Source organism: Malus domestica, chromosome 14 (genome assembly GCF_042453785.1).
Source record: "Malus domestica chromosome 14, GDT2T_hap1".
In the NCBI taxonomy this organism is placed as follows: domain Eukaryota; kingdom Viridiplantae; phylum Streptophyta; class Magnoliopsida; order Rosales; family Rosaceae; genus Malus; species Malus domestica.
The window spans coordinates 11,364,655-11,380,244 of record NC_091674.1 but is presented as its reverse complement, the minus strand read 5'-3'; the positions used below and the strand labels follow the sequence as shown (position 1 = coordinate 11,380,244).

The 15,590-nt window shown below is 36.9% G+C and overlaps 1 protein-coding gene across 1 annotated transcript; it reads left to right on the top strand.

The window, feature by feature from the left end:
* The first annotated feature begins 8,509 nt into the window (after positions 1-8,509).
* LOC114821026 (rhomboid-like protein 20) lies at positions 8,510-15,590 on the top strand. Its single transcript, XM_029092701.2, has 8 exons — positions 8,510-8,674; positions 8,792-8,892; positions 10,385-10,525; positions 12,047-12,113; positions 12,903-13,054; positions 13,176-13,277; positions 14,004-14,126; positions 15,132-15,590. The coding sequence occupies exons 1-8, from the start codon at positions 8,650-8,652 to the stop codon at positions 15,297-15,299; spliced, it is 879 nt and encodes a 292-aa protein (XP_028948534.2). The 5' UTR covers positions 8,510-8,649; the 3' UTR covers positions 15,300-15,590.

Below are 15,590 nucleotides of genomic sequence, written 5' to 3'. Positions count from 1 at the left end.
TCGCTCAAATCATGTTGAATTGCAATTCAATGCTCCAATCCAATTGGTAAAATATCAAAACCGATCAAATTTGAATCGAATTAAATGATTGAATATGTCGATTTGGAAAATTGAATCGGATCTTTAACACTTCTAATTCCTACATGCCTCCTATTTAAGAATTTATTCAATATTTCTTATACCTAGCATTCGTGCCGTGTTTCTCGTGTTCTTGTTGTTTTCGTGACATACCCAATATCTTAGTGAGTCATGTCGTGTCGTGTAACACCCGTTAAAATAAACAGGTAATATGACCAAATCCGAAATTGACTTTTTAATATTAACGGGTAATATGACCCGACCCATTACCCGTTACAGAAAATATATTTTAAATCAATAAATAATCAAATGAAAAACATAATACTAAATTAATATATACAAACCACATTGTCACATAAATATTACTTTAAAACATAAAAATATTTTTATCTTTCAAGTATTACATACCTTAAATAAGAGCCTAATGAAAAAAAATATTAGTACATTACTACAAAATATCAAATATTCAAAATGAAAGGAGCTATGTTTCAAGGTTGAGGAACTTTGCACCTTTTTTTTTTTTACAATAAGACCCCTAAATTGTCATCAATCACCAAGGAAAGAGGTATTGGACCTAACAGTAACGATTTAATCTCACTTATGTAAGTGAGATTAAATCTACGGCTATTATTTAAGTAAGGTTATTTTAATAGTTTTTTAATTAATAGAAGTGTGATATATATATATATAAACGCTCGTACTGACAAACTTTACAACTTTCGTGAATGGATCAACTTTGAAATTTGCCACTCTAATAAAAAAAATTATAAATCTAAATTTAACTGTTGATTGTCGTTTACATTTACGCTCCATTCTTCTCACCAAATTTTATTTTTTGAAAACATGATCTTTTAGAGGAAGTAGGAAGATGAACAATTTGAATAGTTGATATTACGTTCAACGTTTTACCGTTAGTGAAAATATTGGTTGGAGTTTATAAAGTCTCTGGAAACTATTTAATATCGACTCATATTTCAATTAACCGTAAACATCGGAACGTGATATCAACAATCCAAACCATTAATTTTTCTACATCCGCTAAAAGATCATATTTTCTGTCACATCCCGGCCCGGGGCGAATCACTTCCCGGGCTCATTCCACCACCGTAGCACAATATTGTCCGTTTTGGGCTTACCATTCCCTCACGGTTTTGTTTTTGGGAACTCACGAGCAACTTCCCAGTGGGTCATCCATCCTGGGAGTGCTTTGGCCTCCTTCTCGCTTAACTTCGGAGTTCCTATGGAACCCGAAGCTAGTGAGCTCCCAAAAGGCCTCGTGCTAGGCAGGGATGTGAATATATATTTAAGGATCACTCCCCTGGGAGATGTGGGATGTTACAATCCACCCCCTTAGGGGCCCGACGTCCTCGTCGGCACACTTCCGGCTAGGGATTGGCTCTGATACCATTTGTCACATCCCGGCCCGGGGTGGATCACTTCCCGGGCTCGTTCCACCACTGTAGCACAATATTGTCCGCTTTTGGCTTACCATTCCTTCACGGTTTTGTTTTTGGGAACTCACGAGCAACTTCCCAGTGGGTCACCCATCCTGGGAGTGCCCTGGCTTCCTTCTCGCTTAACTTCGGAGTTCCTAAGAAACCCGAAGCCAATGAGCTCCTAAAAGGCCTCGTGATAGGTAAGGATTTGAATATATATTTAAGGATCACTCCCTTGGGCGATGTGGGATGTTACAATAGAATTTGGTATGCTTCGCTTCAATTCTCTAAGATACGTTAATAGGGCATTATATGAATCGACGATCCAACCGTCCGATCGTCACCAAACTTTGATACGTAGTAGTACGTAATATTTGAAGAATGCAGGAACTTATGGATCTTCCCGAATTGGATTTGTAAGTTCATAAAATAAAATGTTAACCACCACTTAGTTTTGGAAATTGGTGGAGATCCAACCGTCGGATCGTAACGAAATTTTAGTATGTTGTTCTAGAAGCTTAATGTATATCTTAGGAAGTGACGGATCAGAAATCTGAGTTGTGGATCTTCCAGATTGAGTTATTTTGGGTTATGACCCTACCGTCGAACTTAGTCAATGGTTGACCTTTGATTAACGGGTCTCGCATTATTCTTGAATGCCCTTGAAGATATGTGTTATGTGAATTACATATTCTATGGATAAGAGTTTTGAGATGTGGTTTGATAACTGTTTTAGGCACCAAGTGTTCGGGACGCCTTGGTTCTGATGTTAGGGAGTCGTAGCGCGGACCCCAGGTGAGTGGGCAGTTATTTTCTGTATATACCTATATACTACTGATTTTTCCCAGAAATTGAATTTAAATGAAAGTATGTTTTAAAATGTCATGCATACATATTATATGAAATATATGAACTAGTATTTGATGCATATATGTGAAATGGTGTTGTGGACGCACATGTGAGTATCAGGTGAGTTTTATGTTGTTCATGTGATTTATTGATGATGGGAATTGTGTTGAAAGCTCATAACCTGCACCCCTGGTGTTAGTGCTTATATTATTCACCCCGCACCACACGTTCACCTTGGATCCAAGTAGGTGCATGTCGAACAGACCATTAGAGGTGGTTCCGACATGTTATATAGACCATTAGAGGTGGTTCCGACTTGTAGGTGACTTTAGATTATTATACAGCTGTTGATGAGAGAAGCACTAGAGCGTATTCTTACACCATTCTTGTCATACAAACTACTTCAGGTAGTTCCGATTTATGTGCAGAGTAGTGCCGTACAGGTCACAGTGGTGACTCCGGTTGGGATGGATATTGAGCTATAGAATTAACCGTACATGACAGTTGCAAGGTCTCCGGTTGATTCATTATTTCACATGTTATATTGATGCATCCTTATCATGTTTGAAGCATAGCATGGCATATTTCTTGAAAAGTGTTAAAGACTTGTGATTTGAGTTTTGCTGTTATATATGGTTATATATATACTATTTTTCTGGGAAAGTATACAGGTTTTACAGTGAGGGGTTAGAAGTGTTGTTAAATGAAAAAATTTCGAAAAGCTTTGTTTTACTGATCCACTCAATCTTGTTTTGCGCCCCTCCAGGTTCTAGTTAGCAGTGTTGGTGGCCCACGAGGATTCTCATGGCGTACTGACAGACTACTTAAATGTAGGACTCACCTTCGGGTGTTGTAATTTAGTAATGGTACTACTTGACTGTACTTAGTACTTATGCTCTGAATATGTGTGTTTCACACTTAAACTCACCCTAGCATGTTAGTTGGATATTCTTGCTAGTAGTTGGTTTTTATTCCTTCGTATTTCTTTTATCTTTTGCTTCCACATCGCACTTTTGGTTACGTCACGCCCACGTGACGGCCATCACACCTTGATTCTAAGATCGGGGTGTGTCAGTTTGGTATCAGAGCTAGGTTGGGATGTGAATATACATTTAAGGATCACTCCCCTAGGTGATGTGGGATGTTACAATGATACCATTTGTCACATCCCGGCCTGGGGCGGATCACTTCCCGAGCTCGTTCCACCACCGTAGCACAATATTGTTCGCTTTAGACTTACCATTCCCTCACGGTTTTGTTTTTGGGAACTCACGAGCAACTTCCTAGTGGGTCACCCATCCTGGGAGTGCTCTGGCCTCCTTCTCGCTTAACTTCGGAGTTCCTACGGAACCCGAAGCCAGTGAGCTCCTAAAAGGCCTCGTGCTAGGTAGGGATGTGAATATACATTTAAGGATCACTCCCCTGGGCGATGTGAGATGTTACATTTTCAAAAAAGAAAATCTAAAAAATGAAATTCGATGAGAAGAATAAAGTGTAAACGACAATGAACGATTAAGTTAAATCTAAGGTTTATGGATTATAAGGCCGGATTTCGGAGTTGACCCCTTCATAAAAGTTGTAAAACTTATCATTGATTACATTTTTTTTAACATTTTTCACAACTTCTACAATAATTATTATGAATTTTATTAATTTTGCACTCAAATAAAAAACATTATCCATGAGGTTTGGAGGGTTTTAAAAATATAAACGACGATGTAACCATCGTCTAAGCATGATGCAAGCACCAACGTTTATATATTATGTTGATGCACAAAATCGGGTTGATCTTGGACCAACGTAAATTTGACCGTAAATCACACATACGCACAAGAACACAATGATATATGTGATTTACCCCAATTTGGGGTTAAGTCCACACTGGTGTCGATATAGTTTCACTATATAAAATGAGAGTTACATTGTTGTTACTAGAGAGGCTAGGGTTTACCCTCCTCTAAGACCATCTCCAATGGTGGCTTATAACCTAAACATATTTAGCCCATAAAATTTAGGTTTTAGCCCATAAACAATTTTTCTGCTCCAACCCTTTTGGCCAAAAATTTTAGCCCTAGATTATCAAAAAATGGATTAAGGATAATTTTTTTAAAAAAAAAATTATGTAGACTATCCTAAATTAATTATATGAACATTTTAACCTAAAAATATTTAAATTCCGATAAATTTTGAAAAACCACTAAATCAATACATGAAAATCATGATAAACCACATAAACTTAATACAAACGATATTTAATAAACCACATAAACTTAATACAAATGACAATTAATAAACCGCATAAACTTTAAAAATAATAATAAAAAAAGACAATTAATATACCACATAAACTTAATACAATCGAAAACTCATAAACTTAATAATGATATCCACCATCTTGACTTGGTGATGGACTTGGGTGATAGTCTTAAGATGAATCGTCATCTTGAAATATACTCCTTGTAGCACTCCTTCGTAAAATGTCATTTTGCTTACCACGTAAGTATTTCTTCCTCTCTAGAGTGTATTTGTCGAGGTCCTCCATCATCAAATTAATTTTGAACCTTTCTTGTTCCCTATCCCCTTGTTCCTTCATGGCCAAACGCATTTGGGCCGATTCTTCTTGCCGAGAGATATGGTTTTCATTCATTCTTACCATTTCGCTAGCAAATTGTGCACGTATCGGATCTTGGGACTTTCCTTTTCTCTTTGCTTCCTTTTACTTATTCTACCCGGGGGCCTTGCAAAATAAGTTGGGGTCATTTGTTCGACACCTTCATTGTCGGCAAAATTCACACCTTCATTGACATCATTTGGGGGTGGGGCTTCACTATGAAATAATTTTCCCCATTGTTGGTCCACATCGGTTGCCCACCTCGGACAATCCTTGAGGATGTTCCAAGCATGATGCAACTTAAAAACTTGTTTTTTTGGTGTAGTTCTTGTCTTGTAAATTGCCATTGCTTTGTCATCCTATGCAACAAATACATAAAAACAATTAGTTGCAAAATACTATTATGAACATGACAAATAAAATATCAACAAAGAAACTCACAATTTCTGAGGCGCCCCTTCCACTAGGCATGTCAACCATACTCTCTCCAAGCTTCCCTTACACAAAGTGCACGCTTTGTTGATAATCTTCCACTGATCATAAACACTACCAAGTTCCCTTTGATCGGTGTTGGAGTTTCATGGAACTTATCAACGATTTTACCCCACAAAACCTTTCTATTTTGATTCGTGTTGATGGCATCATCTTCGCTAATAGAAATCCACGCCAAACATAAAGCAATATCTCCGTCAAAGGTCCAATTACGACCTCTAACATACTTTTTTGCCATCTTGAAAATTTTGCAAATGAGAAGAAATGGTAGAAAGAAAAATTGGAAGAATTGTAGGAGAAAAGTGAGTTTTGTTTGGATGTTTGAACAAATACATAGGTATTTATAGAGTTTTTGGTTGAATTTTAAGTTAAATAATTTTTTTTAAATTATTTTATCCGTTGAATTTAAATTTAGACCATTAGATCTTTTTTTTAACATTAGATTTGATTATATTTGATCTAAGCCGTTAGATTTAATAAATATATAAATATAAAAATAATATTTGAACGTGGACCATTGGATTAACCAACGGTCCAATTAAACTGGCCGTTGGATGAACAAAACTAGCCGTTGGGCTACAGTAAGGCTGACAACAGAGGGGACCAACCCACGTGGGTGGGTCTTCGGCTGGAAAAAAAGGGGTGCGTTAGGGGGACTGGGTTTTGGGGTGTGGGCTTCACAGCCCACTTTTCACTCTCACCCATGGGTCCCATTTTATTTTGTGGGCTAAATTGTGGCTGATATTTCCCTTCCTTTTAGGTTTTAAGTTTTAGGTTTGGTTTAGGTTTTGGGTTGGAGTGGGTTTTTTTTTGGGGGGGGGGGGGGAGGAATGGGAATTTTAAGTTATAAGCCATCATTGGAGATGGTCTAAAGTGACGGTAAAAGATCCTTTTATAAAACAAGGGTTTCTATCCCTTCTACACACATCATGGCCTATGTAGTAAGGCCCAAATATTGAGGCCCAATTTATGGTACAACATATTCTTTCACATTTTTCACACTTGTGCATTAATGATTATGCATTTTTATTTATTTTGAACTCTCTTAAAAATATTGTCCACAAGGATTTGTATGGTTTTAAAAATTTCAAATGGTGATGTACTCGCTCTCAAAGCATAGAGAATGCCATCACGAACGTTTGTATATGTTTTCACATTTTTCACACCTGTAAATTAATTAGGGTAAATTACATTTGATCCCCTCAAGTTTGAGGTCAGTTGCAACCTCATACAATATTTTTGAAAAAGATTAGTTAATAAAAAATCAATTTTTTTGTAATTAAAAACTTGAAAATTTGAAAAGGGGATCTGGGCAAAGCCTAGCCCAATAACCCCATCACCAATGACAAGGGGATATGGGCAAAGGCGTATAGGAAGAAATTGATTTTTGGTGTTCAAATTAGTTTTCCATCCCATCTGCTCTGTGATTGTCTGTAACCAAGAAATTGATTCTTGGTTTGGGAAGCTTCTTCTGCCGCCGCCTCTTCCTTGACTACTATCCCCATCCGCCTATTCGTCTCCAACAAGTCCATCAACGACATTCTCACCGGCTCTGTCGTCCTCGACGTCGCACCTGTCTCTCCCGACGACGGGTTATTTCATGTCTCTTCTCCCGCCTCATCGACTTCTTCTGTCGCAGATGATGCCGCCACTGCACCTTCCCGCATTGACAACGATCTTTCCTCATCCAACATCGCCGTTAATCACCATCTTGGCGAGTCTTTCACAACCTTATCGGTCGCGAACTGCACGGAGCGCCACTACGAGAACATCGAGGAACGAGGGTTGTCAACATGCACCTCGTTGGACGAAATCGAGGCGTTGGGGCAAAACCGAGTGGGGCCCTGCCGCCAAATCTGCCTCTCGCCCTACTAAATCATGTCAAGATCGAACTCGGGAGTGAAGGAACAGGCCGAGTTGCGACGCGAGTTGTGAGATCATGGGTTCTGGTGGTGGTGATTGGAAGCGTATAGGAGTGTGAACTGATGTAGAGGAGTGGGTTATTAGGGACGAAGATTGCCAAAAAAAAAATCTGCCTAGATCCTCTTTTCAAATTTTCAAGTTTTTAATTACAAAAAAATTGATTTTTTATTAACTAATATTTTATTATTATTTTTTATTCACATGGTGCGAAGTTAGCGACCACATCGGTACAAATATAGACCCCATATTTGTCACGTCATCACTTAACGGTTAACTTAACATAATTTTTAAACAGATGTATGAAATTGAAAAAAATATAAGTTAATGTATGAAATTAAAATGTTTTAAAGATATTGTGTGAGGTTATAATTGATCTGAACTTTAGGGGTTTTACCCAATGGGTTTGGTATTTTTTTAATGTGTTTTATAATTTTTTTTAATCTCACTTTTAAGAGGATAAAACATTTATGAGTGTGACTGAATGAGAGAGAGTAAAAAAACTTCGTTAGGTCATTGACTCTAAAATTGAAAGTCTGTCGTTTTGCCTATACTTATTGATTTGAATTTTAGACAAAAGATCAAGTAAAATTTTTCCCAATAGTAATAATAAGAAACTCTCGTAGTGAAAATAAACAAATAAAACTTAACTTTTTTTTTAACTTATATAGAATATTATACGTATTCAATATAGAATACATACACTATGGTTATTGTATTTTGTAGTAAGCTTTTTAGTAGTTTAAAATGAGAGAGATGGGAATCCTCAAATCACATATGTTCATCGTTCATTGTACATCATACGGTTAGAAATTGTTATAATTTTTTTAATTTAAAATTGAATATAAACAGTACTTAACGAAAACTGACTGCACGATAAACGAATATGATTGGAGGATCCCTGGATCCTCACTTAAAATTATCAGAATAATTTTTTTTCTTAACAGGTCGAAACAGATTACCCATGACCACGAGTTATTCGTGTGTAAACTTATTAATGACTTGTTCTTAACATAAACCAATAACAATCCGGTTAGTTATTGTATTAAGCCGCAATATGTTATGTTCGGGTTATTTTTATGTCGCGTAAACTTATTGCGTAAGAAATTTGCCCGGTTACTTTTTCTCAAAAATAAAAAAATAAAAAATAAAACCAAGAAAAACGGAAGAAAACAAAGACAGAGGGCTGAGAAATCACAAAAACAGAGATTGTGATCGTCAACTGTGAAGGTCGTTGTTGCTTCTTCGTCCTTCACTGAGAAGATGAACGGCGGTCCATCTGGTTTCCGTGCGTACATTCACTTCCCCAAATTGCTCTGAACCATCTTCATATGTTATATATCCTTTTACTCTCGATTCTCTTTGTGTTGAATGACCCAGAAGCTTTCTTGTTTATTCATCGCAGACAATGCTCCTATTACCAGAGCCTTCGTCGTTGCCAGCGGTCTCTTCACCGTCTTCTTTGGGATCCAGGGCCGTTCGAGCAAGCTTGGATTGTCATATCTGGTGCTCTTTTTCTCCACTTTTTAAAGTTTTTGCTACGATTTTTTTGTTATTGATACGAATTACTGCATTTTAAGATGTAATTGCAGGTGGGTTTTGTGCCAAAATTGTTTCTTGTTTAGTTTTAATTTACTTTGGTGTTAAATGTTTTGTTGAATTTGGGTTTTGTTTCCTGTGTAAGTCATTGTTGCTATTTCATCAGCATCATTCTTCAGCATGTTATGGTCACCGTTATAGTTTTTCGGCGGCTCGTAATTGCGTAGTTAAATCCCTGTGTGTGTGAGTGTGCGTGTGTGTAGGACACTTTAGTCATTCATCAGTATTAGACATCTAGTCAGCTAGGTGTTGATTTTCGGTGGTTCGCTGTGGTTGGTATGGAGATACCTCAGACTGGAATTGATTGTTGTCTGGTTAACTGATTTTTCTAATTGCCGTGTGCTTACTTTCAGTTTGGGTTCACTTGACAGTCAGATTTGGATATTGATTTTCCACTCTTCTGTCTGGACAACTCAATATGAGGTTGGAAACCTAAAATGTCTCTTGCCCTGCTATTTCTGGATTAGTTTGAAGAAACAATGGGGTTGGACATTGGGCTTGAACTCTATTGTGATGCTAAGCTACTTAATAATTTCGTCTTATATAATATCAAGGTATCATAAAACCATAATTTGTCTAGATGTTTGAGGATGAATGGAATTGGGGTTGTGTGCGCAACTTTAGTTTTGGATGAACTCCCCCTTCTTCCTAGAGATTGGAAAATACTATTCAGGAGATTATGGAGATCGCTACTGAGTTATGGCATTTTAACTCTCCTATCATGCAGGTCTTCTTGTACGTTAGAGGTGGGTGCTACTTGTTGGATTTAATATTGCCTGGCCTCAGCAAAGAACCCACCCTAATGTTCAGTTCTCCCGTAACCCCTACTAAACATATATTACCCATAGATTAGTAGAACAAGATTGACCAACCAGTGTTTGTTTGGGATTGGTCTATCAAGGTGAGAGAAATTTCGAAACTGGTCAATTAACTCCACCCTAGCTATAAAATAGAGAGATGTTTATGTTGTGTGTCTGGATTCTAAAATGAAATTAGTCTACACAATTTTTTCTCCCAAGGAGAAATTGGCCTTAGGCTTGGTTAATTTAGTCAATGTCTGGACCAGCAACATAGTTTCTTTTGGTTCCTTAATTTTACCAAATACCCTCCTAATAACCTGTTTCTGTTTGTGATCTAACTTCTTGAGGGTGATTACATCTCGAGTTGAAAATCCACAAAGCATTTGGATTAGTAGATGAAACCAAACTACTGTTATTCAGCTTGGTTGATTGCGTAGAATAAAAATCCCCAATCCTAATTTTTTTAGTTAGTGAAAGGTGCTAGGATTCATATAGCCGACAAGTGGGATAAGACTTTGTTGTTGTTGTAGTGAAAGGCGCTAGGAACTCTTGAATGAATTGGTAATTCTGACCAAATTATTTTTGTCTTTTTTTGTCAGGACATATTCGGGAAGTTTCGCCTTTGGAAGTTAATTGTGTCGGTGTTTGCCTTTTCATCTACACCAGAACTGATGTTTGGGCTGTATCTGCTATACTACTTCAGGGTCTTTGAGAGACAGATAGGTTCCAATAAGTACTCAGTGAGTAATCTGTTAGCGTAAAATATTCACTGACTTCTCCGTTCATACTTTTTTCAGAATACCTGTGTCAGATGTTATATTTTTGATATCTTGTGCCTAAATAAAAGATTAATCTGGTTCCATTGTTTGTAATTTGTATTACACATCTTTCAGAAGTTTGCTAGTTTGGATGAGTTATAACTTATCAAAAACCATGAAGGGTTTGATTGGATTTTGTGAAGGCACCAGAATGGTACAAACCTAAAAAAATACTTTGTTGAAGAGATTAAAATCACAATACACAACATGTGGACCAGAGATCCACCAACAGAATGGTACAAACCTAAAAACAATCCAAAATACATCTTTACATTGTAATACAATGCTAATGAAAAACTATCCGACAGCAGCTCCGCCAATCTACTAAATTACAGAAGTGAAAGATCCCTAAAAGCTGGCAAAAAAGAACCCATAAGGATGCCCATAAACTCACCTTTTAGGTTTTTACCAAGAAATCTCCTCTACATCCCTTCCATAAATATAACAAGTTCTTCTATTTCTCTTTATCCAAATTACCCAAAAATAGTTATCACAGTACAATTCCAAAATATTCTTGCATTCCACCACCAAAAGACAAGTATTTTTACAAAGAATGCTTGTAGGTGACTGGGAATAGCCAAGTTAAACCCCTTCATATTTTACATTACCAACAGAATAAAGGAAGCTTTTAAGAAACAACAAAAGCAAAGGGGAGCATCAAGCCAAGTACATCACTTTCAATATAGTCTTATGAACCAATGAAAGGAAGTGAGACTCCAAGAATTGAGTTGTGACTTGACAGTTTATTTATTATTGCCACAACAGGGATATGGCCTCCATACTCCATCACAGCTGCTACACCACTTCCTAACCTCTTAGATTCCACTAAGACTATCAAGATCATTCAACGTTTACAAGCTTCAGTTATTTTAATTTCTGCCCAACAACATTGTAATATTCTGTGTATGTGTCTGTTGTTGGTAGTGGTCATACCATAACCACCATACACCTCATTGCCACCTTTACTTCCATTATTACGTCATTGTTCATGGTTGCCATTTGTACCATCACGAAAATGCAGCCGCATACAATCACATTCTTTAGTGAACCAAATATGTCAAGGGTTTGGTGGCTGGGACATTGGACACTTGTTTTACCACTAGTTCCAGTGAATGGAGGAGAAAATTTAATCTGAACCAAAACTAATATGGGATGGCCTAGATACATAGTTGTGTGTGGCGGGTGTACTGAGGTGCATTAATAAGATGATATATTACAGGCTATCTTATATAACTCAAGTGGGCCACGTCCACTCCCCTGACCACACACAAAATGAAAAGTACTTAAAGTAAATAATCAATGTATGACTTGTTTGTTAATTGATAATGGTGTCCACTTCCACCATTCGACAATATAAAATACAATGCAGAATGCAATTGATTTTTGTTTTTTGCTATTATATGTTGATTTTACTGTAATAATCAGTATACCTTGATTGTGCAGGTGTTCATATTGTACTCTGTGACGGTATCATTACTATTTGAGATTCTTGCTCTAGCAATCCTTAAAGGTGTGGATAGTTTTTTCTTTTTTACATTCTTTTTGTTTGTAGATTAAGTTTTATGTCATTATTTTGCCTTTTATTTATTTTCCCGACTTCATGCCGCTGGTCCTTTGTTACCTTGTTTTCTTGCATGCAGTTGTCTATTTGTGCAGGACAGTACTTTGTCTATTTTGGAAAATCTCAAGCCTCTTAGAAATCATTAGTGAAAAATTGACTATGGCAAGATCTATTTTAAAACATATTTCTTTCTATAAGAGCATTAGAGCAGTTGTTTTTATGATGTTCGTTGAGGTTTGTGTAATCTGAACCCTTCTAATGCAAACCTGCCTTGTAGTGGGCCATGGATACCTCCATGCCATGTTTGTAGCGTTTCCAAACCTGAATTTCTCAATTCCAAATTCGCCAATTGGAAAACAGAAATCTATGATATTTTACAGTGATATTTTGGATGAATAGGTAGTTGTCATCTTCCTTTCTACAACAATAGTTAGTGCAACCCTGGATATCATGGCTTCTTGATATGGGTTGTGGCAGCATCAGCGCTTGATGAAATCACAATCATATCCTACTGCTGGTTGATTAGCTCACTGGCCTTTCTACTTGTGCCAAGTTTCAATTTTACAATGTAGACAGCCCATAGATTGAGGTTACTCAAATTAGTAAGGAATTTGAAGAAAACCCTTTATAGATGGAATATTATTGCAGATTGTTTCATTTCCTGGTTTTCTGCATTGTTTTAATTTTTTCTGTGCATTACACTGATAAAGTTTGGCGTCAAATTCTTGTCTTTTGCAGATCCAGCAGTCAACCTATTTACTTCAGGACCTTATGGTCTTATATTTGCATCTTTTGTACCCTTTTTCTTTGATATTCCAGTTTCAACACGCTTTCGTGTATTTGGTGTTCGCTTCTCAGATAAGTCTTTCATATATCTAGCCGGTCTACAGGTAAAATGTGTGCAATCAAAGTACTCCATTTAACCATATATGTTGCAGAATGTGCACCTAAGCTGTTCTTTCTTTCTTTCTTTCCCGTGGCACTAAATCTAGATTTTGTTCTCCCTTGCAGCTTCTTTTATCATCCTGGAAACGATCAATCATACCAGGGATTTTTGGAGTCGTTTGTGGTTCCTTATATCATCTAAATGTCTTCTCTATCCGCAAAGCAAAGGTTATATTTCAATCTGACTTTTGAGGTTCACTTATGATCTTACCAAAGAAAAGAGTAAAGGAAACCATGCATTTTTTTTTCTGCGTTGTATTTCAAGATGTGGCCAATAGTTTGGGTTTGCATTCTGTTCAGACAGTAATTAATGTTTTTTCACTCTCTGAACCCTGAGATATACAATCGTAGATTAGGCCTTGGAAATAGAAAAGAAAAGCTTGACTTTTGTGAACTGCTATTTAAAATAAATTTTCCTGAATTTAGGGGGTTCGATAGATCATGTTCTCAATGTGCCTTTTAAAGCTTCGATTTTTCAGTGTGAACTATGGCAGCTTTTCAGTAATTGGACATACTTGACTCTTGATTTTAATCAGTTACAAATTTTGCTAAACTTTCGGGCAGAATCAGTTTTTTTTCAGCAATTTCATTGCAGTGTATTACTTTTATTTGACCAAGTGCATTGTTTACATTTTTGTTTATTTATTTATTTATTTTTGGAGTTTCCATTGTGTTACAATTAATGGTGGATTTGTGTCTACATGTGTCTGTATGAACGCATGTCGATCACACCATTCTGAGGGATATGAATTGGGTCATGCATGTACTTTTGCCTTCTTATTTCTCTCTTAGATTTACATACGTTAACTCTTCAACAGTTATCAGGTCAATAGTTGCTTATTTTGCAAAACACATTCGTATTTATTCATGTGCATGCCTCTTCTCATTTCACAGTTCCCAGAAGTCATTGCCTCTTTCTTTTCAAGGATTTCTTGGCCATCAATGGGGACTCCACCAGCAGCACCATCTAGAAATATTGTGGGAAATGCACCACCATTCACAGCTCGGCAAGTAGAGGCAAGCATTCTTCTGTTTTTAATATTGTAGATACATGTTAGAAGGGCACTTAATATGTATTCTCGGTTTATCTAAAGAAAGAGTCTATTTTCCATGAAAGACAAAGGCTTACTAATCATAAAGTACTTTCGCGGGAACATGTTTGCTAAAAGTGGCACCACAATGCACAGGACTAAAGCTGATCAAAATAGAATGCAGGTTTAGTCAAACTGGGATAGGGACCAGGTTGTTGCCCAGGAGTGAGTTAGATTACAGTTCATGAGTAGAGGTATATGTAAAGGAAAATAGGGCAAGTTTTATGAACCCGCTAAAAAGGGTGTGTGGAAATCACCTCCCTATATAAAACTTGGTAGGGCAAGTTTTGTGGACCCTATTATATGGAATGTTGTGCAAGGCATATATGTTTAAGATGGACTGGCAGTCGTAAGAATTAGGGATAAAAGAGTTTGCTCCTGGTGTGGTGAGTGTGGCATTAATAAAAGAGACGATGAGAGGACTTATTCGCGATGGTTCCAATTTTGTACTGCGCTAAATGCAGAAGAGTAACTTGATCCAGAATAAGTATGAATGACAAAAACAAAAGAAATAACATTATGACCCTCAAGTAATTTGGAAAATGATATATTCAAATTCTGTTTTGATATGTTTATTTTGTCCTACTGGCTGAAGTCAAGGCTGAGTTGTTTTTGGTAAATTTATGTTTGGTTTCTAAGGTTCATTTTCTTTGTTTGCATATGTTCTTTTTGTTTTCTAAGAAAGAAAATAAATGTGCAGAATGGTAGACTGAGGCAAATCTAAATGAGATGCAAGTCATTTGGTGTTGGAATATATCGGTGTGCAAATTAAGTTTTTAAGTTTGAAATGAATATAGAGGAGTGCTTACGTATATTCCTGAAGCTAGCCATTTAAGCTTATGTAGCACAAGTTACTTAGTATATAAGCTTTTGGGTTATGTTCTGATTTCATATTTCTATGCACGTCATCAATTTCCTCGTTTGCTTTCAGAGAAATTATCCCTCTTCCATGCTGTCTGCAACAGAGCCAACAGAGGACTCCATTGGTACTCTGGTTTCTATGGGCTTTGATAGGAACTCTGCCAGACAGGCTCTAGTGCAGGCTAGAAATGACGTCAATGTAGCAACAAACATCCTCCTAGAAGCACATGCCCACTAATTCCCTAATTATTGTTCTGTGAAGACGGATCCAAATTTTTCACTCTTGATTGGAAATTTCATCCATATCTCAGGGTGGCAAACAAATTTACAGAGGACCGGAATTAATCGGCTGTCAGAAGGATGTCTGTTTTGTTTATTTTCTTATTTTATTTTATATTGTAGCATTGGCGCGCGGAATATGTATTATTATACCGTTTACGCAAGAGTAGGACATAGAATTGTCTGCATCATATTGGAAGGGTGCATATTGTCTTAAAAAGGAAGCCAGACATGTACAGTTGCAGTACCA

Excerpts from the sequence above, each read along its gene's own strand:
- LOC114821026 (XM_029092701.2), top strand. The coding sequence starts at position 8,650 with ATGAACGGCGGTCCATCTGGTTTCC. Across the intron at positions 13,055-13,175 it reads TATATCTAGCCGGTCTACAG|CTTCTTTTATCATCCTGGAA; the intron begins GTAAAATGTGTG and ends TCTCCCTTGCAG. Across the intron at positions 14,127-15,131 it reads TCACAGCTCGGCAAGTAGAG|AGAAATTATCCCTCTTCCAT; the intron begins GCAAGCATTCTT and ends GTTTGCTTTCAG.